This window comes from Podarcis raffonei, chromosome 3 (assembly GCF_027172205.1).
Source record: "Podarcis raffonei isolate rPodRaf1 chromosome 3, rPodRaf1.pri, whole genome shotgun sequence".
NCBI classification, from domain to species: domain Eukaryota; kingdom Metazoa; phylum Chordata; class Lepidosauria; order Squamata; family Lacertidae; genus Podarcis; species Podarcis raffonei.
This window is the reverse complement of record NC_070604.1, coordinates 39,053,582-39,078,986: the sequence shown is the minus strand read 5'-3', so window position 1 is coordinate 39,078,986 and position 25,405 is coordinate 39,053,582. Positions and strand designations below refer to the sequence as shown.

The 25,405-nt window shown below is 41.5% G+C and overlaps 1 protein-coding gene across 4 annotated transcripts in view; it reads right to left on the bottom strand.

Annotated features, from left to right (window-relative positions):
• The window catches only part of COL19A1 (collagen type XIX alpha 1 chain), a 188,577-nt gene that overhangs the window by 131,023 nt on the left and 32,149 nt on the right, over positions 1-25,405 (bottom strand). For all 4 annotated transcript variants that reach the window (XM_053381239.1, XM_053381238.1, XM_053381236.1 and 1 more), the window contains exons 5-8: positions 8,565-8,688; positions 7,623-7,898; positions 4,015-4,095; positions 2,258-2,383 (exon numbers count right to left, since the gene is read on the bottom strand). In XM_053381239.1, coding sequence (XP_053237214.1) covers positions 2,258-2,383; positions 4,015-4,095; positions 7,623-7,898; positions 8,565-8,688 — 607 coding nt within the window. The remainder of the gene's footprint in view (positions 1-2,257; positions 2,384-4,014; positions 4,096-7,622; positions 7,899-8,564; positions 8,689-25,405) is intronic.

Below are 25,405 nucleotides of genomic sequence, written 5' to 3'. Positions count from 1 at the left end.
TATTAAAAGAAACAGGATCTGCTCAGGAGTGCCAGGCCTAATGACAGGTCTTGTCCCTATGAAGCAGTTGTGGAGACTGAAGGTCCCTGCCTTCCCACAGCTGCCTAAGTCTCCTCCTCTCCCGGGTCTTTCCCAAGCAATCTGAGACTACATCTATGTGGCTGCCTTAGCTGCTCACGCTTCATACCTCTCCTGATCCTGGGAGACCAGGGAGGAGGGGAACTTGTTGCAGCAGGAGTGGGGAAGCTCCTGCCTTCTTCACCAGCTTGACTCATCTCTGCCTCTTGGTCTTCCTCCTCTCCTGCTTCCAATTGTGGACTTCTCACAGCCACAGACTCTTGTCTTCTCACTAAACCCTGTTACACTTCAGCTTCCAACACCTCCTCCTCCCAGACTTCTCCCTCTTACCACTCATTGTTGTCTCACCACGAGTCCCTGGGCTCTGAGCCTTCTACCCTTGGGGGTTCCCCAGCTGGTGCCTCCTACCATTCCTTTGTGTCCAGACAGTCCATGACAACTGCCATGCAAGCCAGCACTGATGGGAACTGGAGTTCAACAGCAGCTGGAGGGCCAAAGGCTCCCCAGCCATGCTGCAATGGCTACTGATGTCACAAAAGCAATTATTCCCTAATAAAGGGGGAACTAGTATCACTCCTTGATGCAATTGCAGATGGGGAGTTTTTCCAAGGTGAAATGTTACAAGTTTCCCAAACACAGTTATATTAATTCCTTTTCTGTCTCCTTTCTGGTAAGACTTCAGTATGCTGAAGAGGATGACATATTTGAGCGTATGGTCACTGATATCTGGGACATTATTACTATTATATTATCTTTCACACATTTTCTTACATTCTGTTGGGATTTTTGTTTTGTATTGCTGTTTATGTCTTGCATGAACACACATACGTACCACTTCTGTGTGGTCTGTGAGCCATCGTTGAAGCCTGAAACATTTCATTTCCCACTCACCCACACATTCCAGCACAAAAATACTATAAGAATAAGTTGCTGGGTTTTTTTTTTTTTTTAAAAGGCATTGTATTCTAACTGCATAATGTCTGCTGCAGCTTGACATTTGCTGTGTTCATGAAAATGACATGCAAATTACATTATTTAAAACAGCAATGCTTTATCAAAAGCTGTCACCCATTCCAAACAGGCTAGTTCACAGGTCTGGCTGATAACCTCCTAGTGAGGTGATATGCAGTCTCTCTGTAATGTACCTGCTACTGATTCACAAGTGATTCCTCTTGCTGTCACGGGGTGCCCAGACCATAGCTGTCAACTTTCAGATTTGAAAATAAGGGATCAGCAGCCTCACCTATCCCAGGGAAAGTTTACAGGGTATCTAACAATCCAGGATAGCAGCGAGAAGCAGTGTGAAATGGCGCTGGAATAAGGGAATTTCCCGCCAAAAAAGGGAAGGTTGACAGCTATGGCCCAGATCCCTACTAAGATTTCTGCTTCTAAGATCCTGAATCATGGTTTTGAGGGTCTCAGTATTTGTCTCATTCACCTATTAAAGATTGCCACGGCTGGCGCTTTCTCAGACTCTTATGTCTCTATCTATACCTGTGAATTGAACTCCCATCAGAGCTGTTCTTCCATAGTGGTCCAGCTATATTGACATCCTAGTCCAGTTTCTATGCGCCACTTAGGAAAGAGCCAAGGACTGCCTCACACTGTGCAGCTTCTCAAACTAGCTATTCCAGGAAACAATCATTCATACCTTTTGGAAATTTCATCTCTGCAGTATACCTTGGAGTGACATTTATCCAATCAACTTGAAGTAGCTGAAATAACCCTTTATTATAGTATTTGCTTCCCTTGTAGATTCCTCTAATCTCCTGTAATTCTGAACAGTCAGTGTCATTCGTGCTAGGTGTGTGTTTACACTGACAGAATAACCCTCTTGAGGGTTTTTTATGGTAAAATTTGTTTCACAAAGGCTATGGATGTGCATTGGTTCTATGTCATCTTTAACACATTACTGCCTCAGCCATTGCAGAACAACTTTATTGCCCTATATATTATATAGGAGTATATAATAGCTGGCCATTGTTGCACCATTGGCATGGTTCCATTAATCTGTGAAGTCTATATTAAAAATAACGTAACTTCCACAAATGTTAAATACTAGCTAAAATACAAGGGACAAAAGGTGCAAGCAAAAAGCCAAAGTTATTAGCCAGCAGCACAAATGTTACAGGTCACAAAAAGCAAAAAAATGTTATGTATAAGCAACTAAGTCCTGTACCTTATTTGAAGAACAAAAGCATTTTTCTTCAGGTTTTTTTTCCATTATTGGAAGTGCATGTATTTCACCCACATGAACAGTTGATGGTGATGCTGCAGTAGTTTTCAAGCTTTCTTCCAAAGGGCACTGAAATAATAAATATATATTATTCCGATTTAAGTCTACATCTACAGTGATCAAAACATTTTTTCTATAGTGCCTTTTGCATCTGTAGAGATTACACTCTGTAGGGGAAGGAAGGATTAAATTAACTCCACGTTGATGCAAGCATTATGAAAACAGCAACCTGAATTCAAAATCAGGCCGTGAATGATCTATTTTATTTTAATTTTAGAAAACCAATATTAGTGAACCACAGAGCAATTCTATGGAAGCTAAATCTAAAGTAAGTCACGTGGTGTTCAGTGATGCTTACTTCCTAGGGAGGGAGTTTGGGGCTGCAAGTGGAAATCTCCTCATCTAATGTATTGCTTTAGCATGTTTGGATATGAAAATTACAGTGTAATTCTATACCTACCTATTCAGGAGCAAGTCCTATTAAGATCAATGGGGCTTAATCCCAGGTAAATGGGAACAGGATTGCAGCCTGGGCAACCACTCTTTTTGCACACTCTTCTAAATGCTATACATATATTTTATTCTTTAACAATGGGGGGGGGAATGCATCTTACCACTGATCTTATCTAACACTGCAAACATATAAACACTTATCTGGGAGTTAGGCTTACTGAACTCAGTGGGGCTTATTAATTCTGAGTAGGTATGTATATGACTGCAATTACCCACATTATCATTCCATGTGTGAGATAGGGCCTGATTTACATGCAAAATTCAATTTAAGCTTTTTCTAAAAAATATCCTTGATGCGGCAAATACGATCGCAGTAATGTCAAAGACGTAGCTAAAGGATGTTATAAATGAACTAGCAAAATATTTTGTGCTTTTTATGTATAGCGGCTAGCTTGTGGGTCAGACTAATCCACTAGGTTCTTAGCCATATGAACAGCACAATACTTCTAAATGGGGAAAAAAATAAGAAAAATGGTAGAAAAAACAGAAAATAAAACACCTAGCTAGAATGAGAGAGGGAATTAGAGAGCATCCAGACTTTGGCTTGTCATGTTCCTAAAAAGCACAGGTCCAAGCGGTTTCCCGCTGCTTTCTAGGCATGGATGCAAGCAGTTTTGCCTTTCCCCCAGAAAACCCACTCTTTGGTGCTAAATTGGAGCAAACGTCAATCCAGAGAAAACTCAATTGACCTTTGCTCTGACTTAGAAGTAAAGATCGGCTTTTCTCCAGGGGAAAGTAGTGGGGCAAGGGCAAGCCTGAATAAGACCTAAGGCTCATCATTAAGGATTCTTTGCAGATAGTATTCAGATGTTTATGTTTATCAAATACTCTACCTAAAAGATATAATGGGCGTCTCCACCTTCATCAGCAATTGTACTGATCAAGTTTAATGAGACCCAAACAGAACCACGATATAGGCATGCATTGACAACGGTTGCCCATAGAAATCTCTCTTGTTTTCAATATTCTTTACTGCTTGAATTCTTGTTTCTCAAGTGTTGATCCTTTCCCATCCCATATTTTTCAGCATTGAAAAACTAATCTAGGTCACACTTCCATTTTGAAGAACGGACTAATCTTGTGATACCATGAAATTTATTTGCATTTCTAAATGCAGAAAGGACTGTACCGATCTGTGTGTTTCTGGGGTGGGGGGAAAACTTGCATTTTTTATTTTCTTAACTTACCATATTCTCAGATAATTCACAGCAAGTCTCCTGAGCAGCAAGACTGGGATTGCAGTATATTATCATGCGGCCAACTTCAATCTGTTTAGTAAACACAGAGGTGTTTATCAGCTTTATAAGGTAATCAATCCTGACACATCTGAAACCTCTGTGACCACAATCCAGCACAAAATTAAACCACTTGAACTCATAGAAATGAATGGGATTACGTACGCCAAATTCTATTTTGGGTTGTAAACTCAGAAAGCACATTACAGTGTTTCATTTTAAAATATTGTACTTGCATATATTATTTGTGAACATGGGAGCAGCCCACATAATCTAATCTGATAATACAAAACACAAGTATATTGAGCCAAACACAGCTCTTATTTATACTGTTTAATTTTTAAAAAAGCAATTGCATTTATCTACCATGATGAATATTGCAGTTTCCTACATTCCTTTGGCCAACTTACTTGATATTTTTTTAAGGATATGTTTCAAAACTGGCAGGTATATCTCTCCAAAACACGCTTCTTTTATTTTTTTTCTAGGAGGAGTGCTACCTTTATTTACAAACTCATCCACTCTTGATACTAGTAACAATATAGTAAAATTATTTAGGACATGGCTTTGTCCCAGGTGCCTGTCTGTTCCAACACTAATGCATGCAACTGGCCTGGCAATCCGCAGGGAAGAGATGGTACTGCTACTTCCCTGTTCCTTTCTAGGGTGGAATATGGATCTCTGCTAGAAGGCAGGGCAGGAACACTTGGTCATTGTGAACCAGGGTGAGCTAAATCAGCTTCTCATAGCCACAGAAATGATGCTGGACAGAGCACAGGAGGTTCCAGGATTCTTGGCATGGCTGAACTGAGAGGACAAGACATGTCCCATTGCAGCACAATAAAGTTATGAAATGAAACCTTCATATATATTCTTGCCCCCTCAACTGCTCAAAGTAAATGTTGGAGTTTAAACAATGGATTTAGCAGCGTAAGAATACAGGCTGGACTTGTTTTCCTGACCAGGGAATTGCTTGGGGATGGGCCATTATGAAACAAGGACATTAACCCATCAAGAAAGCCGTCAACAAAGGCAAAAGGCTCTCTGCAGCACACAGAGTGGGGAGACCCCGCCCTGAGCTCTGAGTAATTAGTAAAGGACAATCCCAGAGTTGCGAGGGGGAAGTTTCCAGAATTACAGGGTGGAGGACATAAGTAAACAGGAAAAAAGGTGTCCCTTTTGCAAGGGGGTTGCACAAGGCAGGCAGTCTGTTTTATGCTTCATAGTGGGCCAGATATGATGTTTGGGGTCTCTTGGGATTCAAGGCTGCAGCAATGGCAGGAAGAGGACCCTCTTGGGATGTGAATGTTATGCACTCCCTCCATCTAGATACAGGTTGTATATATGTGTAAAATAAACCATACGTCCTAAAGACACCACAGACTCTACTGTGTCTCATTGTCCCAAAAGGCAACACAGACCCTGGGAAGCAGTCCTGCAACCCCTGGAATCTCACACCGCTTATGAAAACTGGGATGATGTGTAACAGTATGAACAAATATTTGTTTCCCCCATGTACTGAATCATCTACACAGCAAGCAGCAGAGAATTCTGTACACTGAGTTCGCTATAAAAATACTGGAATATATTTGAACTGCTTTGATCCTCTTAGAAAAAATAGTTGACTGGCGTCTTTTTTTGCAAAAGTTGCACATTACGCAAGAGTTTGCATGCTGCAGAGCAAAGTCTATGCATGAGAATTGTGAGACATTTATACAGTCTAAAAACAGATGGAAAGGAGTCGGTGGTCATGCACAAACAAAAGAATAGGACTGAGGGAATAAAGGGAATGTGAAAATAGGTAGTAGTACTCTCTTACTACAGATAAAAAAATTTGAAATCTTACTTGGAGGTGACTCACAGCTGATATTAAAGTCACTTTTGCATATTCCTCAGCTGAGGCAATGTAAAATTTAAAATGTGTAATTTAAATGCTTTCTACATCCTATAGAGCTGGTTCACACATAACAGTAAGTCACTTTAAAGCCATGGATTATGTGAATGTCCAACCATCCCTATGTAGCTCTCTCCTGCACCTGTGGCACAAACAAGCCATAGTATAGTCTGTCATGTCATACAAACCCAGATTGTGGTTTGTTTTGTTTCAAATAAATCACGAGCAATAAGCCAGAAACAAACCAATGTTTACTCTTAAGTTTATTTCCGGATCACCACTCTCAGGCCTCACCCACACTTCCATTTGCCCTGCTGGTTTCCTCAGGGAAAAGCTGATCTTTAGCACTGAATCAGAGCAAATGTCAGTTGGGTTTGCTCCAGATTGACGTTTGCTCTGATTTAGTGCTAAATTGTGAGTTGTCTGGAGGAAAGCAGCAAGCCGAAGGCAAAATGGCTTGGACCCATGCCTAGAAAGCCCAGGAGAAGTGGGAAATCACCCAGACCCATGCTTTCTAGGCACGGGGCAAGCGGAAGTACATAAGCCCTTGGTGTATTTGAAATAAACATACCATGACAGCCTAAACCATGGTTTGTTTGTGGCAGACACAACATTCGTGGGGGTGGAAGGAAGCCACACGAGGAGTGGGAGGCACGGTTCAAAATGAACTACGGCTTAGTGTGGCATGTGAAGCAGCTCATTAAATGCTTTCTTTTCAGCTCTACACCCCTTTTCTCCTTTTGTGTCCTTTCTATTAGGCCATGTACACACACCCATTTACTCCACATCCAGTGCACTCCCACTGCTGCTTTGGAAAAGCAGTGTATACACCCCATAGCTAACCTGGTTTTTTCTGTCATATCCCCCCCCCCAAATAATGTGTCTTGGTGCATTTCTCCCCAAACCAGCTTCAATCCAAAGTTAGAAAAAGAATGACTTAGCTGCGTCTTAAGCTAGTAATGTATATACAACAATAGACTAAGACCATAAAAAAGAACCGTGCTTGATCAGACCAAAAAGCCTACCCAGTCCAGCATCCCCTTATCCCCTTTCTCACAGTGGTCAAAAAGATGCCTGTGGGAAGCCCACGAGTTGTTCCTAACCAGTTTTCCGGAACGCTTTGAGTTACATGCAATGCAGTCCATCCCACTGCCTATCCTGCACTGGCAAGAGGAAAGGCACTCTAGAAAAATGATAATGTGCCTATATGGAACCTGATATGTTAAATTGTGGCACCTGTTTGACAGTAGCAGATGGCATGGTGTGGAGGCGATCTTTACCTGACCTTCCAGCAGGTGAGTCGCTGCTGCGTACTAGGATGGAGAGAAGAAGGAGTAAAGTGGCAAGGAGGACAGCATGGTGCAAATGCACCAACAGGAGCACTAGACTGCCTGCACTGTCATGTTCGCACTGCACTGACTTTGCCACCACTTCACGCCTCCCAATAAGGAGCAGGGATTCACCTGCCAGGAGAGCAGGTAACTATCTCCATCCCACGACCTCATCCGCTACTGTTGTTTGATCTCTTAAGAATCATGTTTCTTATTTCAAAGGGTCCCAGTACATAACATTAATAACTTGCAAAGCTTTTCTTTTGTAGGGATAAATGTTTTGATCACCCATTTTTATATCACTGAAATACACTTTCACAGTCAACCCAACTTACATCTACAGGCTTGCCATCTAAAGAATGGGTAGCAATAAGAATCTTCCCTTGAAAGTCCGTAGTAGTATTCTCATCAATCTCCCTTTGCTCAATTAAGCTGCAGTCCACATAGAGAGAAATGATCCTTGATTGCACGCTGATGCCAAGCTTGTGCCATTGCCGATCAAAAACAGGGTGGATTTCCCGACTTCTAAAGGTGTAGTGCAATGAGCCCCCCTGGGCGGACTGTGCAATGTACTCTACAATTTTTTTCGTACCATCAATGGTGATGTAAACCTGAAAAAAGCACAGTCAAATTAGAAGCGGTTTGAAACAATGAAAATGCAAAATAGCCAAGAACGGACTAAAAGTTCACACCTCATTATATGTTGGTAGGATGCAGAGAAATCAATAGTGGAATTCTGTTTGGCCAGTGGGGCTTCCTCATTCCCACTGCAGTCTCTTGTGCATTTGTGCACCAACACACATACAGCCTTTCCTGAGGATCAAGGGTTCTCCAGAATGGCACTGGATATAGTGTGGGAGCTACTGCTGGCAGATACAGGTAAAAATCACTACTCCCTGTACACAGCTGGATGTGCCTTCTACTTGTGCAAGAGACTCTTTTGGATCCCACCCTTGGACATTAAAAAAGTCTCCCATGCAGCTTCGTCATCAAGCATCAGTTCTAAACCCTTTATTGTTTAATTTGCTTTTTGTTTGTTACGTCTCTATTTCACCACAACTCAAAAGAGAATTTCAGTTTCACAGCAATCCTGGGTGGCAGCTTACACACTTACCATGCCAGTGCTGTATTACAGAACAGTTACTGATTCTATATATAGCTATAACAGCAAAAACATCTTGAGTATACTCTGATCCCAGAGAGGAAAATATCTGCTTTCCTACAAAGCTGTATCTATCACCTGACACTTGGGAAGGCAAAAGACCATTTGTTCTAACCTGTGGCATGTTGTGCTGATCTAAAATTTGCAACAAATACCACCGTTCTCTTTTGCTGTTTCGCCTAACACGGAATGTGGCTGTTAAGAAATACTCCTCTGGAATCCCATTTGGAAACACTTTCCTACATGAAGAGACGAGGGGAGAGAGAGAGAGAGAGAAATGATAATTGGGTGAAAAGATGAAAACAAATGTAAGTTAAAATACACCTCTCCCAATGATGTCCTCATGGATACTCATGCAACTGTATGGTTTTCAAGAGACTGTACTGCCTTAAGAGTTGCATTTGTACCAAGCCTATACCTGAATGCATGTTGGCTCCTGTATGGGATTCATCAACCTAAAGCAGGCATGGCCAAACTTGGCCCTCCAGCTGTTTTGGGACTACGGTTCCCATCATCCCTGACCATTGGTCCCGTTAGCTAGGGATGATGGGAGTTGTAGTCCCAAAACAGCTGGAGGGCCAAGTTTGGCCATGCCTGCCCTAAAGAATGGAGCAAGCCAGATGACACACAGAGGAAGCCTAAATATATTTGGGTACACAAGTGAAGGTTCAGTGCAACTATGAAAAGGCCAGCAGATGCAACCTGGATCACACGATGCGTACATGAACAAACACACTTGACTAGGGCTATAACCTCACGGCACTAAGTAACTCCTGTGTAAGCAGAGATCCATTCTGTGTCATCCGTTAATTACCCGAAGGCTCTGAATGTACCCAAGGCTATCTGCATAAAGAGGGGGCTATTCCAGAAGCGCTGAAACGATGTATGAAGCTGCTTCTTTCCTTTCCCAGTTTAGAGAAGGGCTTGTGAAATGTTCGCTGAAGGCCAAAAGCAGGAAGCTCACATACTCAGTCATGTCTGCTGGCAGCAGTTCCTGTCTGTTGCTCCTTCACCACACCCTGCAGAGAGGGGCTCTTATCTTTCACCGGGCAAATATTTTGGCAAGCTGCCCATACGCGCAGCACAGTTATGATCAGACATTTAGCATTCGGCCCAGTGCAGTAGCACAAGAGCTACGCACAGCTTAAGCACTATTTGATACGCAGGCCGTTTGCTGGCCTTCTGCCCAGGGATGAATTTCACCCCAAATGATCTTTGAATGCAACCTAAAAAAAATAAATGTAGCTTTTTTAAAATTCAAGACAGACAAAAATGATTTCTAACAAATTATTTATAAAACAAGTTGATGACAGAAAAAGAATAATAACTTCTTTCAAGTTTTGGGAACATTAAAAACCACTCCCCTCTTCAAAACTATGAAGAGTGAAGACTACTCCATCTCATATAAACTGCTTAGCCTGACTTCTACAGCTGCGTGGATTTATATATATATACAAAAACCAAACCCTTGTTGCTGAGGGTACTAATATTGTTTGTCCTGTAGCTGCAAGAAGTTACTTCCTTTCAGATGTCATCACCAGACATCATGTACATTAGAATTATGAAAGTGGTATAATGCCATTTCCACCAACCAACCAAAAAAAATCGTATCATGGTTGCTGGAAGGCAAGCAGACATCTAGACTTCTTTACTGCTGCTACTGCTTTAATTCAACTTTGATGAGGATCCATGCATGGATGCAAATAAAGGAACAGCAAGGTGGAAACTGGAAACACTAACCAAGCAACTGCAGACCAGCAATACTGTTAGGGATGGAGAGATCTGTCAATTTCAGTTCTCTCAGTTTCTCATTCCCCCCCCCCATCTTAAATTCATCCTCCACATTTATTTGTGGTATGATAAGGTCAAAGCACATAAAGCGTTTAAAAACCATATTGTCAGAAAAGCACTGTTTAATGTTTGGATAAGATATAAGGACTTGCTTGAAACTAAAACCCCAAGGTGGTTGTCACCAATGGAAGCGAAGGCTCAGAAAAAGCTCAATATGGAGGCCAAATGGCCGAAATATTGGGAAATTTTGGAACAAGAGGGAAATAGATTAAAACTGCAGAGTTTTGAAAAACTAAAAAGTAGAGTGCGAGACTGGCTCCATTATTATCAAATAATGGAGGCTTATAATTTGGACAAAAAAATTGGCTTCCAGGTGGAAAAATCAAAATTGGAAACAGAACTGTTAGATCCCAAAACTAAGAACTTGTCAAGAATGTATAACTTGCTGTTGAAATAGAACACTCAGGATGAAACGGTGAAATCAACTATGATTAAATGGGCACAAGATGTAGGACATAATATTATGATGGCTAACTGGGAACAGTTATGGACCACAGGTATGAAGTTTACGGCATGTAATGCCTTAAGAGAGAATATAATGAAAATGATTTACAGGTGGTACATGACACCAGTCAAGCTTGCAAAAATTTATCATTTGCCCGATAATAAATGTTGGAAATGTAAAGAGACTGAAGGTACATTCTTTCACCTTTGATGGACATGCCCAAGGATTAAGACTTTCTGGGAGATGATCTATAATGAAATGAAAAAGGTATTTAAATATACCTTTCTGAAGAAACCAGAGGCCTTCCTCCTGGGCATGGTCGGCCAATTGGTGCCAAAGAAGGATACAACTTTCTTTATGTATGCCACAACAGCAGCAAGAATACTTATTGCAAAGTACTGGAAGACACAAGATCTACCCACCCGGGAAGAATGGCAGATGAAGGTGATGGACTACATGGAACTGGCGGAAATGACTGGCAGAATCCGAGACCAGGGAGAAGGGTCGGTGGAAGAAGATTGGAAGAAATTTAAAGTTTATTTACAGAAACATTGTAAAATTAAGGAATGTTAGAAGGATGTTAGAATGAAGTTATGTGGTTTTAGCAGAAATGTTATAAAGGATTAAGAAAAAACAGACTGTTAATTGGTGAAAAGAGGGAAAATAAAGTCACATTATATTAAGATAAGGACAAAAATTGGAAAAGATGGAAAGGATTTGCTGAAATAGCTAACTGAACTAGAATACAAAAAAGGGAGGTGTGAGGAGGTCAAGGAAACAAGCGAATGAAAGATAAGTTATGGGAAGGTTTGTTGTGTTTTTTAATTGTGTTTATTTTTCTGGTTTTTTTCTTCTTTTTTCTCTTTTTTTCTTTTTCACTATTGTGATGTGTTGTTTTGTTTTTGTTTAATATGGTGTTCTCTATTTTTTCTTTTTGTAACCTTTAAAACTTTAATAAATATTATTATAAAAAAAATAAAAAAATAAATTCATCCTCCACATTTTCCAGCAATTTGTGACTTGAAACAAAATTCTCCTTAAAATCCTTCACAATTTTAGTGCAAACTCCTCCTAATGAAAACATTTTAACATGCAGTTTTGACGGATGTACACATTTTTGAAAGCAATGCATTTGTGCATGTTATTTTCATCATTATTTCTTCATTTCCTGCACAGTTTCTCCTAACATGTGTATTTTTATAAACACTGGTTGGCTGGTGAACCTACACTGCAAAATTCAGATAAGTGTGAATTTTGAAGGACAGCAGTGTTTTTGCTTGCATATTGCTTCAGAAAATGCAAAACTGATAGATTTGGCCTTAAATGCATATGGAAACGAATTTCTCCTCCATCCCTACTGCCAAGCCAAATGCGACTAGTAGTAGCATTTATTGTGACCTGCCAGGTGCTGGGCGGAACTCTTTGTTTTCTAAGAACATAACAAGAACTTGCTAGATCAAGCCAAATGCCCACCTAGTCCAGTTCTCTGTTCTCAGAGGCCAACCAGACACCCGTGGAAAGCCCAGAAATAGAACCTGAGTACCACAGCATCCTCTCCACTTGTGATTCTGAGCATCTGTCATTCAAAGGCATGCCACATTTGACAGCAGAAGTAGAGCATAGCCATTGTAGCTAGTAGTAATCATTGATAGCATTATCCCCCATGAATCTGTCTATGTGCTAGGTAAGCAGCAGAACCTGGAAGTTTATAGAGCTTCTCCTGGGTGGCCACACATAGCTGGCAGGCGGCATATGGCTTCATGGGTCACAAATTGTGCAGGTTTGATACAGCAGAAAGCAGATCAAAGCGTTAATGGTCCAATAAATGCCGTATAACATAAACAACCTTCTGCAAGATATTGTTTTCTCTCTGCTGCAGTGTTTTAACCTCTATTAGCCTGTAAGGAGGACACATTTATCGAAGAATTGCTGAACAAGCTTTCACAAAAATCTTGATTAGTACAGACAAAATTCAAGCAGGGGGAGGAAAGAGTTAATGGAGTGGAACATAAATTCAAGCTGAATATTACATCTCATTAAGGAACTCCAGCACAGTAACGCACAGAAGAACAATAAAAAGCAAGAAACGTTTAGGAAAAAAATGTGAAACAAAAGAAGTGTGGTTGCCCAGTTCTTACAAGCTTCCTGTGCTCCTCATGGCTCTGTAAGTGTATGTGTGGAGGGGGGGATTATAAGGGGTATATCACTGTGGTCTAAAGCAGGGCTCCCACTCACTCTACGCCTCCCATGTCTCTTGACAGTGCCTGGTTCAAGAGAAACACAACAGGGCCTTCCCCCACTGCTGATTCTGCTCTGCCATTTTTTATTTTTAAAATTCTCACTGTTTCATTCTAACTAAGGATCATCAAAATAATTGTGTAAGCCGTACATATAGTAAACTGTAATTTTGGGCTTCATCATTGCATGCTTTTACCTATCAAAATATTATTTTCAATTAAGATCTTGGATCTTTACATCTTCATCTAAGCTATCAGAGAACAGTTAACAGATGGGGTACACTAACACTAAATGGTTATGGAAGTTTCTCTGGGTGAGATATTATGCCACTGGGTGCTAGTTGCTAGAAGCTGCAGCTGGGCGTTAAGTCTGGGCAATGTTTCCATACATCGCCCAGGACCAGTTTGGGAGCCAGAGTATGATGGCTCCTTCACCTGACTCCTTCCGCACGATGGGTGCTGGCAGAGAGGGACTCCCTCCCCTGCCAGCATCCAGCAGGAAGAATGGCTGGTGTGGCTCATTGTTCCCTCTGTGCTGCAGGTGCTGGCAGCGGAGGCAGTCCTTGCACTGCCAGCGCCCAGAGGGAGGAAAAGGCTGCATCAGGCGCCAGGGTGAAACTGCTGCCACTCCCACCTAGCACCTTGGGACCAATGCAGCTTGTTCCTCTGCTTTTCAACACCGCAATATATCACTATATCACAATGTCTGGCTGGTGATACACCGCAATGTTGAAAAGCTGACCTCTCCCAGACCTAGTAGGCAGAGTATTGTTGCACTCAGGAGTTCCCATGAGCATCTGGTCAGCCACGGTGAGAATAGGATGCTGGACTGGATGGGCTCTTGACCTGTTCCAGCAAGCTTATCTGATGTTGTTATGTTTTCCAGTACTATCCTAGAAGGCAAAGGATGAGATACTGTATGGAAACACTTGTATATCTAGGCAGTGGAGATGCATGGAGATGGTTGATGGCCGAGATTTTTGATACAAATGAGCTAATCACCCTAAAGCATGCCAATTTTCCAATTAACCATGCCCTCACTGGTACTGCTGTAGCGTGTACCATCTGGCTAGGAAAATGAAATATAAAGCGTATCCTCCGAGACAATCATAAATGACTTTTGCTTTACTGGACACCAATTAACTGGCTGAAAATTTACTTTCGCCTTGGCACACACTCCCTCTTTAGAGACCAAAAAATTACCTACACTGATTAGGGCTTTGGCATACAGCAGCTATTCAACATGTTGGCTTAATACTCTCAGGTTATAAACAGAATTTTACACTGACCTGCCCTTCAATTAAGTAATTAGCAATGAACAGGGAGGGAAATTGTCTCTCCTTTATGACTGTCCCCCCCCCCAAAGAAAGAGTGATGAATCAATTTATACTCTCATGTCTGTTGATTCTGAAAGCCATCTCTTGGATTTGATCATGAACATAAGTCTGGGAGGAAAATACATTTCTGCCAACTCCGTATTTTCCAAAGGGAGTGAAAAATTTCCATTTCAGTGCCAGGATAATGACCAAAGCACACTACCAGCTTAGTCTAAATCACATAAACAAACAGAACAGCTGCCATTTTGGAAAACCTCTGTTTATGAAAGTTGAACAGGAAGAAACCAGTGGTGTCCAGGACCACCGCCACCATTGACAGATGATGAGAGGCTGTCAGCTAAACTGCATACACACTCCGATTCATTTAAAACATGTTTAAAGCACATATTCCCCAAAGAATAATGGGAACTGTAATTTGCCAATGGTGCTGGGATCGGTAGCTCTGTAGACACTTCCAAGTAAATATGCTTGGAATGCAAGTGCATTGTGTGGCTCTCCTAATTATAATGTTCCGGGACAACGTGGCCTGGGAATCAGTTCTGATATGGTTTTCATAAGATACAGGCCTTCATCTATTAATGGGTCATACAAACAAAAGGACAGCCACAGAATGGCATTCTGTTTCCAGCAGTAGCTGATGGTAACTTGACAAGCAAGGCATGATGGTGATGAACGTCCTCTGTCATCTGCTCTCAACATCTGGTACTCTCAGCTATGTACTGTCCCAAAATACAGATGCTTCATCTCTTGCAATGATGATTAATGGTCATTGATAAGACTAATATGTGCTGATGTGTCACAGGGGCTAGAGAGCATGCAACGAATCCAAAAGTCCCCAGTTCAAATCTTGTAACTTGAATGAACTCTGTAGGTACCCTTTGTAAAGCTACTCCTTCAGTCTCAATCACCACCACCACCATTATGAAGGATAATTGTACTGACTCACCAAACAGTGTTGATGTAAGGATTAACACTAGAAAGTGCATGTGAAACACTTTGGAGATGATATACAAGTGTTAAATGTTGTTGTTGTTGTTGACTTATCCTCCACAGATTTATCACAGCCATGAAAAGAACAATTCTTTTTATTTCCTATACCTCATACTATTTCTGTTTTGCAACTTTGAAAGAATGGGGTGAGGGCCATGGTTTTTTCCTAAATGTTCATATTCCCAGCAGAATTTAGAGCAGCCACTTTCTTTAAGAACAAATATGTATCAAACTTCAAAATACAATAGCAGGTGCTGAGCTTGCACCACAGTGTCACTGGTACATAAAAGAGCAGAATCGCATACATTTCTCTTAGGTATATTATTAGATTTATCATTCTGTGCTCAGTGCCTAGAGAATTGGAGTTTGGTTACAGATACCAATAAGAGAGACTCGGTTCTTTGCCTCAAGCTTTAGCGAACCACACTTTTCATTACGGACGTCGCCAGTGGGAGCCCTGGAACTGGCCTATATATTACCCTCAAAGAGGAAGGAAGAAAGAAGTGTAAAGGGGGGGAGAGAATCGAAGCTTATGCTAGCATTTCTCAAAAGAACACAAAATAGAAGTTGCAGGTTTCAACTCACCGTTACTCTATGAAGAGCTCTTTAAAAGTGAGGTCAGTGGCATGATACAGACCTGAGTCACTGTCCTGCAAACTGCACAATGGAAAGCAGAGCATCAGAGGCAGACTGAGTTAGTCAGGAAGGTGTGTGGGAGTGGGGTCAATTTGTAGGCTCAATGCTTTTTGAAACATGGCAATCAGTGGATGGGTCTGACTGGTTGCTACATCTGGTGGTGCAGAAAGCATCACACATCCATTGTACACCATGACAACAACTCTATTGAGTTAATCTGTGGAGAGCCCTGCTTCAGGAATGGGTACTGAACTATGTTGGCTTTCAAGCTTTTCTAGTCCTGTGACTCTTTCTTCTAGCTTTCCTAAGTGTTCTATGCTTTTATACCTAGCTATCAATAAACTGAACACAGTAATCATTGAACTATAGGCAGACTTGGATGCAGTGCTATTTTTGAGAAGCAGTAGTAAGAGGTACCCATATCAGATTTAGTAAGGCAATCTTTATTTACCTTTTGGGTTTTGCTTTAAAAAGCACTGATGGAAAAAAGCTGCTATTTTTAAATCTTATGAACACTAATTCTTCCACACTGAATGAGACCAAATTAGAGTTTGTGATTAACTTCCGTATTTACAAGTATCAATGGGGCCTCTAGCTCGCTGAATGTCTTCCAGGAAGAGAAAGATGATCCAAGTTGCATTTCCTGAGAGTGAAGTGAGAGATGTTTGGCATTTATGGCAAGACATTTCTTCTTCCAGCTGACACCTACCATCACCTGTCATGTTACAAATAATTTGATGATCAGTGGCCGTGAGGTTGGCGTGAACCTCTGTCCTCCTAGGGTGGGTGATGATGTCTTTAATGCCACCTTAAACCAGGACTCTGAAATCTTAGCCTTTTGTGTTTGCGCTGAGGATTCAACAAACAGAGGCATGATACTCATGGAAAGCTGAAGCTCCAAGGACCGAAAAGAATAATCCTTCTTGCTGACATTGTCAGCAGCAACACATTAAGGCACAGCACTTACAATGTGGGAAAAAATTCAGACAACAAACAAGTGCCCTGGAGAAGAAGAACAAAAGAGCAGCGAGCAGCTAATAAGACCCAGCTGCAAGTCAGTGCCAACGCAGGATATCTGAATGAAAATTCAAATGAGAATCAAGATCTGCTGTCTGCTGCTCAGAATAAGGATAAAGGCACAAGGAACTCTTACGTTTATTTTTATTTTCTACTTTTTGTATACTGCTTATTCACAGTCATGTGTAAGCTGTTATTCAGCTTGTTCAAATGTTGTTTTATTTTTTAAAAGGATAAATGCCATTCCAGAACAACTTTCTCGATGCAATCCTCAACATATAGAGGATCTGGGTTATATCCAGAACTAATTAGTTGCAATCAGGCCCTACTTAAATCAACATTAAAACTTAATAAAGACTGAGAGATGTTCCACTGATTCCAGTGAACCTAGGTTGGATAAAATTAAACTAAACATCTGAAAAACCAGATATTCAATACAAGAATAAAATGCAGCAGGTTTAAAGCATCAGTTGTATTTGCTGTGGGGACTGTTGTGTCTATATTTGGTAGTCCCATGTGTATTGAATGTTAAAATTGTTTCTACTGCAGCAATGTGTGGGCAGACTCTTCAGGGAAATGTATGGGTTTGGCAGTTGCAGCAGCACCATTTATAATGTATTTACTGTATTTTTCAGTTGCCTCATGCAATGAACCTCAAGGTGACGTACAAGACAGCCCCAGGGAGAACTTCGTGCTCTAGCAGTCCTTGGGGTTTACTTCCAGATAAGCTGCATAGCCTGGTATCAACCTTCAATTTGAATTTGTGCAGTGAACACAATTCTCGGAAAGCCACCTCCAGCAAATCCACCCTGCTCCTAATTTTCCTTCTGTGCAACACCCTAACTTCAAAACAAGGACGAAACCAAGAAGTATCACAGACTCAAAAGCTGAATGACCTAACCTGGATATTTGGATGTCACAATCAATTTCAGGACATCACATGTTACGGGAATACTACAGTAGCGAACAGTATGGGTGGCTCAGAGGTGACAAATTGACTCTGAAGGTGTTTTGAATCCAGAAATGTATGAAACCACCAATGCTCCAATTGAATGCAATATGACTCCTGCTGAGGAAATTCAGAAAAATACACAGAGCCATTAGAAACTTACCCACATGGGCAGCATATAACTCATTGAGTAGCACTACTCAACTGAAAGCCAATGTTGATACTGTAGACCAGGCACGTCCAACTCCCAAGTGACTGTGATCTACTCACATTATAAAAATACTGGCTGTGATCTACCCATTTTTTTTGACAGGCAAAGTTGTTGAGCTTTCTTTAGGGGAGCCAAAGCTTTTTTTAGGGGGTGAATCACCAAACGTCATGCGATCTACTGCGATCTACCACAGACGCCCAGCGATCTACCGGTAGATAGCAATCTGCCTGTTGAACATGCCTGCGGTAGACCCAACCATAATATGTTTGCTAATATGGTGGCCTAATTTGCACACTGTGCTGATGATATCACATCATATCAGTGCTGATGCAGCTGGATCTGGTATGCTCAGAATTGTCACCTTGGTCTCAGCAACGGTACAAGAAAACGTACACTTTTATACCTAGGTGATATGAAAGGTGATTTTGTTCTGCTCATTACAGATTTCCACACAATATTTTGTTTCCTAAAAGCCCTGGCAAAAATATAGTGACGGGGGTGGGGGTGGGTGGCAGAGAGAGAGACTTGGACAGCTGCAGGTCCAACAACAGTCAGACAAACATTCAACCAACTAATTCAGCAAAGGTACTTGCTACAAACCATTTCTGCCCTCATAGATTCATCATGTGTTTCCTTGATTTGCTGTCTTGAGAACTTACTGATGGCCATTTGGAATTTATTTTTAATTTTGTTGTTATCACCATCATCACCACCACCTAAATAACTTTTTTAAAAAATAATGTTTAACATAAAATATTATATTAGTCTAGTAAATTTCTATTACAATTTGGGCAATTCCCCACTGATTTGCAATGCTCCTCATCAGGTCTTGCTTTTCATATATCCCATCTGTGTTCAAATAAAGTTTAGAAAAATGAGTATTTTGTTTCCTCAGAACAAACTGATTTTAGCATGTTCTACAAGAGACATCAACCACTCAGCTTGCAAAGGTGGCTGTCTTATTCCAAGACAGGGGTATCAGAATCATCACATTGGACAACAAGTGCAATTGGAGTGTAATTGTAATGGAAATCTGAATAGAAAAGAGAAATATTTATGTAGATTGAATGGTAATTTGGTTGCAATCTAAATAGGTTTTAGCTTATAAGCAGATGAGCTATATACTCATATCATTTAGATGCAATATCATATTGCATCTAAAGGGAAAACACTAATCTTTCTTTCCTGTTGGAAAAAAAATTACCTAAAAAACTTCATTCGCTTTTAAAAGGCAGGGGAACCATATTTGAAGGAATGTGCATGCAGGAAAGTCTAAAATGATTTCATTTAAAAAAAAGAAAATAAGATTTCATATCTCAACGGAGAAAAAGTAGTTACAAACTCGAGGCTGTACTATGCTCAGTGTTTGTATACTGAGTGAGGCTCCAAATGTTGTTTTCAGATGATTCACAGCTCTCGATCCTGCATGAACAGAGCTCTATACCAAAAATAATAGGAGTTATGAGCTTCACTGGTTTAGCCTTCAGAATCTGTAACCTAGCCCAGCTCCACATTTTAAGCCTCACTAACGTGATAAGCTTCAGCTCTGTAGCCTCTGGGGCTCAGGGCCGTTTAAAAAACTCTTCTGCAGTGTGCTAATGGGTTTTTAGCTTGCAGGCATGACTCCAGATTTAAAGAAGTTTTTAAAATACTTCACATGATTCAGAAACCTGGAACTTCCCCCACCCTTTCTTCCAGTGAAATACAATTAGGGAAATCAGATAGCATGCGTGCCATTATCCTTCAGAGGGTGGTTGGAATGGATTAGATGCTTCCTATATGACCTAGAAAACTGCTTTGAAAGCCTTCTCACCCAGATCTAATCTTGTGACAAGTACTGGCCAGAGAGAGAGAGAGAGAACACTTCTGTTACTTAAAGCCCGTGGCAAGAATATACTACTGCAACTTCAGGGCGAAGAAGAGTTATCTTCCTTCCAATAGCTATGTCACACACACACACACACACACACACACACACACAAACACACACACACACACACAAAAAGGGCTAGCTCAGTTGGTAAAGCATGAGACTTAATCTGAGGGTTGTGGGTTCACTGCATTGCAGGGAGTTAAACTAGGTGATCCTTGGTCCCTTGCAACTCTATGATTCTATACATTGCATACCCTCCAACATTTCTCCTAAAAATAGCTCAAAAACGTCATTTTTGGGGGGCGATTTTGGAAAAAAAGAAAAAAGCAGCTCAACAACTTTCCTGTCCGAATTTCCACTGTTTGAAATATGGCAATCCTAAATAATAATAAAAATTATTGTTGTTGTTGTTTTATTTATACCTCACCCATCTGTCTGAGTGGCTCCAGTGACACTGGGTAGCTTCAAGCAAATATAAAAATGTAGTAAAACATGAAAACTTAAAAAAACTTCCCTATAGAGGGCTGCCTAAAAACGCAGCAGACACATCCCCCTCACCCCTGCATTTTAACTCACATCAGAGCAGGAGCAGGGATGTCTTCACCCAACTTGCATGACATTTTGGTTCCCCCACTCCTGCAATCCACCCTCTCTGGAACTCCTATACATGAAGCTGTCATCTGCGCACGCGCGCACACACCCACCCACACCCCCCCCAGCTGTCTCAAATACCCACACTATTCTTTCTAGTCAGATTGAAGAGACGGGGGTGGGACATGAGGGTGGGGACCACGTCAAACAGCAGTATTTGTCAAGAAACGACAAGATCAATACGGATTGCGGCTAACATGGTGTGAATGCTGCTCCAAAAAATTAACACTGGCTGCACATTGGCCGCGGTGAACGTATCTGTAAATCTGTTAGAATAAGTTTTCGCTCAGGCCTGGGTTTCCTGAACAGAAGAAAGTCCATCCCGTGAGTTTTACATCCCAATTCATCAAAAGCTTATTTCATGTCATGGGAAATAAATTAACAAATTCACCTCAGGGGAATCAAGTTCAAGGTGCACTTCTCACTTACTCAACGACTATTGATCCCATTCTCATGCAGTGCTTCCCATATACATGCCCTACTTTCTTAAAAGATGTACAACAAACTAGGGAAGCAGCTGGAAAAAGTTCATAGATGGTCAGTAATGGGCAGGTAGAATGGAAGTGAGTTTACATCAGAAACAGCAGGTGCTAGAGTTAATATTATTTATTTATTTATTTATTTATTTATTTATTTATTTAACTTATTAAATTCATTCATTCATTTTTATTTCCCCTCCGAATGCATGAATGCACCTGCAAACATCGTTATAACAGGGAGGCCATCAACCTTTCTGGGCCCATGGGTATATTTGGATTTTTTTTTAAATAATTTTTTTTTGAAATAAAGGAACTGCTACAAAATTGCTGGGGTGGGTGGATGAATGCGGGGAGACCTTGTCACAAAATGGTTGCCATGGCCTGGTGGAAAGCATGCCCAACCACAATTTGGCATGCCCAGTCACGCTGTGTGTGTGTGTGGGGGGGGCGTTGGGTTCTGGAAGGGAGGCAATCAGGCCAAGAGCAGGAAAAAAAGCAAAACACAGGAGTTGTTGCTTTCCTGACCTGAGAGGAAAGGGGAACAAAACAACCAAAAAGGTAGGCTAACAGGAAGAGCAATAGAAGCAGATTCTAACAAACAGGCAGGCCCATCTTCCCCAGTAAGGAGGACGGAAACAAACAAGCGGGCTGACTCGGCAATTGGGATGACACTTGGCCTCAGTAGCCAAGTTCACAAGTCACTCTAAAACATGTTTTACCAGATATTTATGTGCAGGAACAAGACATGGGTTCACATACCCCCTGCTCCCCTCTTCTCCTCCATTGCAGCCAAGAGGTGGCTGTTCGCTTCTTCTTTTAGTTAACCACAGTTTGTCATGTTATCTAGATCTAGAACTGTGATTGACATCAACTATGGTCAGTTTCAAACAAGCCAACTTCAAACTGAGGTTTCTGAAATTGGCTTGCTGAAACCAACCACAATTAATATTACTCACAACTCTGGGTCCAGGTGACACAGCAAACTGTGAATGACTAAAAGCAGAAGCTTCTGAAATCCTCTTGTCAACACAGGACGAGCAGAGAAGAGGGAGGAGGGCAGGACCCCAAATCTTGCTGCATCTTGTCCCTGCTCATGCATGTCATGTTAAACAACTGTGAATAATGCAATACTATCCTTTGCTCCTATTTAAAGAAGGATTACATGAAGGTCTTAGAAGAAGAATTCTGGGGGTAATTGTGACAACACGCACCATGTGGTGCAAGCAGCACAAGCATATCATGATAGTACAAGTAAGAGATTGCATGATAAACAGCCAACACAAACATTATCCAGATATAACGATCCGCATTACTTTGTTATACAAAGCTTTGAATGATGTATGAGAATTCCTGGAAGATGGGAACAACAGCAGCTAATAGGTAAGATGCTCAGAGTATCTCCTGTGATTGTGTCTCTGCTATTATGAACTAGCGGAGGAAATGTAGTATTCCCTGGCCACTATCCAGTGAGTCAACCATGGCTTTGATCCAATACAGTTATCTCTATGTCATTGTTCAATACAAGCCAGATGGAAGGATTTTGTGATAAACCTGGCCAAAAATGAGATATATATATGGACTATTAATAGAGCCTTAACTGAGCCAGTGTATTTAATTTCACTTTACTAATTATTTCGTCAAAGAATGTAACAGTAACACCGTTATGAGCCATGACCTTCCTTCCCTGAAATCGGTTTCTTGAATCACAAGGTTTTATTTTTTTTTTTGTTTGGTTTCAGTCAAACTTGGTACAATACCAGTTAAGCTAAAATGTGTGCTGTTGCTTACTAATGCATCTCCATCTATCTGTACACATCCTTTTATGAGTGATACAATCATGCTGGCCAGTGAACATAAAAGAATGGCCTCTCTATTCTCAAATACCAGACTCCAGGGAGACTCTTTAGGCACACATAAGCATATGAAATGAATGCAGCATGCAATTGCAAACTATTTTCTAACAAGAGCTCCCCACACTGCATACACAAATAGATTTTGAAACTCCCAAAGTGCCTCATCAAGTTGGGCAGCAAGCTTCTGATTACACACACACACACACACACACACACACACACACCCCTCATGCACAACTATCTGCATGGTTAGGATGGATGCACCACCCCCTGAAAAAATAAATAAATGAATACACAGAATTGCACAAAAGTCTGTATGCTAATTTATATGTGTATATACCCATTTAAAAATAATTGGTATGATTTTATTAAAAATGCAATACAGTGGTACCTCGGTTTAAGTACCTAATTTGTTCTGGAGGTCCGTACTTAACCTGAAACTGTTAACCTGAAGCACCGCTTTAGCTAATTGGGCCTCCCTGCTGATGCCACGCCGCCGGAGCACAATTTCTGTTCTCATCCCGAAGCAAAGTTCTTACTTGAAGCACTATTTCTGGGTTAGCGGAGTCTGTAACCTGAAGCGTATGTAACCTGAAGCGTATGTAACCCGAGGTACCACTGTACAGCTCATCATAATGGGGAAAACTGTGAACATATAACCAGTTTGCCTGCTCAGTGTGCTCTTTGAGTTCAAGCCTTTGATAGGCTGTGCCAAGGCTCCTGCTTTCAATGGTTATAGGGGTTTTTTAAAAATAAAATAAAAATAAACCACTGTAAATTGCTTTTGAGTTGCTTTTTAAATAATCAAGCAAGGTATAAATTTTATATAAATAAATAACCTTAAAATCGTTAGCAAAGTCACTTAAACAATGCAGGTAGAGTCCTGAGAGAAAAGAATCCTGATAACACTTCAGTGTGCAAAACTGAACAAAAACAGTGTATAATTTGAAGAGAAGGGAATAGAGGTTTTGTCTTCCCTCCTTCAGGCCTTGTACATAGCAGGGAGACACTCAACAGAGAGAGGAAAGAGTCCATCAGAACTACACAGCCAATCAGGGCACGTGCTGTCTCAGCAAACACCATATCACTCCGCCTGACTGCTAACTAACAACTCCACCCATCCCACTCCAGGCTAGTTGATTTTAACTGTTAACAACAGTATCACAACTGACCCTTAAGTTGCAAACAGAATGATCCCTACTGTTTGCACTTCCAACACAAACCAGACTTGGCCAGCCCAGCCCTTCAGTTAGAGGACTATCCTCTGTAAAGTAGGGAACGTGCACACCTTATGCATGATTCTCTGGATCCCATCCCAAGTGCAAACTGAGGCCAACGCTGCCAGACGTACAAATAGTCTTATATCGCATTTGAAAGTTGAATGCAAATACATTGTTGTATACAAACGCAGGAGAATTCAGGCTCACTCAACAGACGCATGAGCTGTTTTAGGGACGGCAGAAGAGTAGCAGTGCCTTACATAACCAACCGGTGTGCGGGAGAGTGTCCTAGATAGTTTCCTGTGCTCTAGTGCCTGTTGCATGTTACCTCCTCCCGTGGCAGCACCTAGAACAGGGGTTCGGAGCTTCAGGCCAGAGGACCAAATGTTTCCCCTCCAGCCATGCTGAATGGCATTCCTCAAGCGCTTTCAGCCAATTTGTAAGTACAGTTAAACTGTGCTGCTTCTTTATGCCAGGAGAGAGGATGAGGAATGGGGAAGAATGCCGCATGCAGAAATCTCCGACTTTTGCATGGCTAGAATGTAGCCCGCTGTACAAAGGGAACAGGTACACCTGTTGATCCACCCATTTCACCTCTGGCCCTGCCCACCATCGTATGTGGCCCCCAGGAATGTTGTCCATGAGAGAATGCAGCTGTAAAGAGGAATTCCACACCATGAATAACACCAGCACAGTGTAGGGGGGACAGTAGTGAGGAGAGCAATAGGAATGGGGTGGTGGCTGGGGGGGGGGAGGATGCCCAAGCTACCACTGCAAAGCAGAAGATGGGATCCAATGGGTGGGGCGGGGGCACTGGCAGCAGGGGTTATCGGCTAGACCATGCCGAGGGTCATCTGAAAACTGGCTCTGGCCCTTGTTGGCACCGCTTTATGGGAGATCTGCTGCCTGAGGTGGAAAGCTGAAATCAGTGTGGAACGCAGCAGCTGCACTCGTCCCGCAAGTTAGTCACATCTTTAAAATAATTTTGAAAAGGTCTTCTAAGGGCTCATGTTTTCTCTGTTGAACTTTTGGCTACTTTGAATTATTTATCTCAACTGGCAGCTGGGTTTCCACAATTCAGTACCACAGAAAGTATAATATTGGACAGAATGTGTCACCCCCCCCCCCCCCGCAACTGCTTAATAGATTTATACTTTGTTCAGAGGATGCTCGGGAACATAAGGGCTGCAGCAGTTGGCCCAAATAG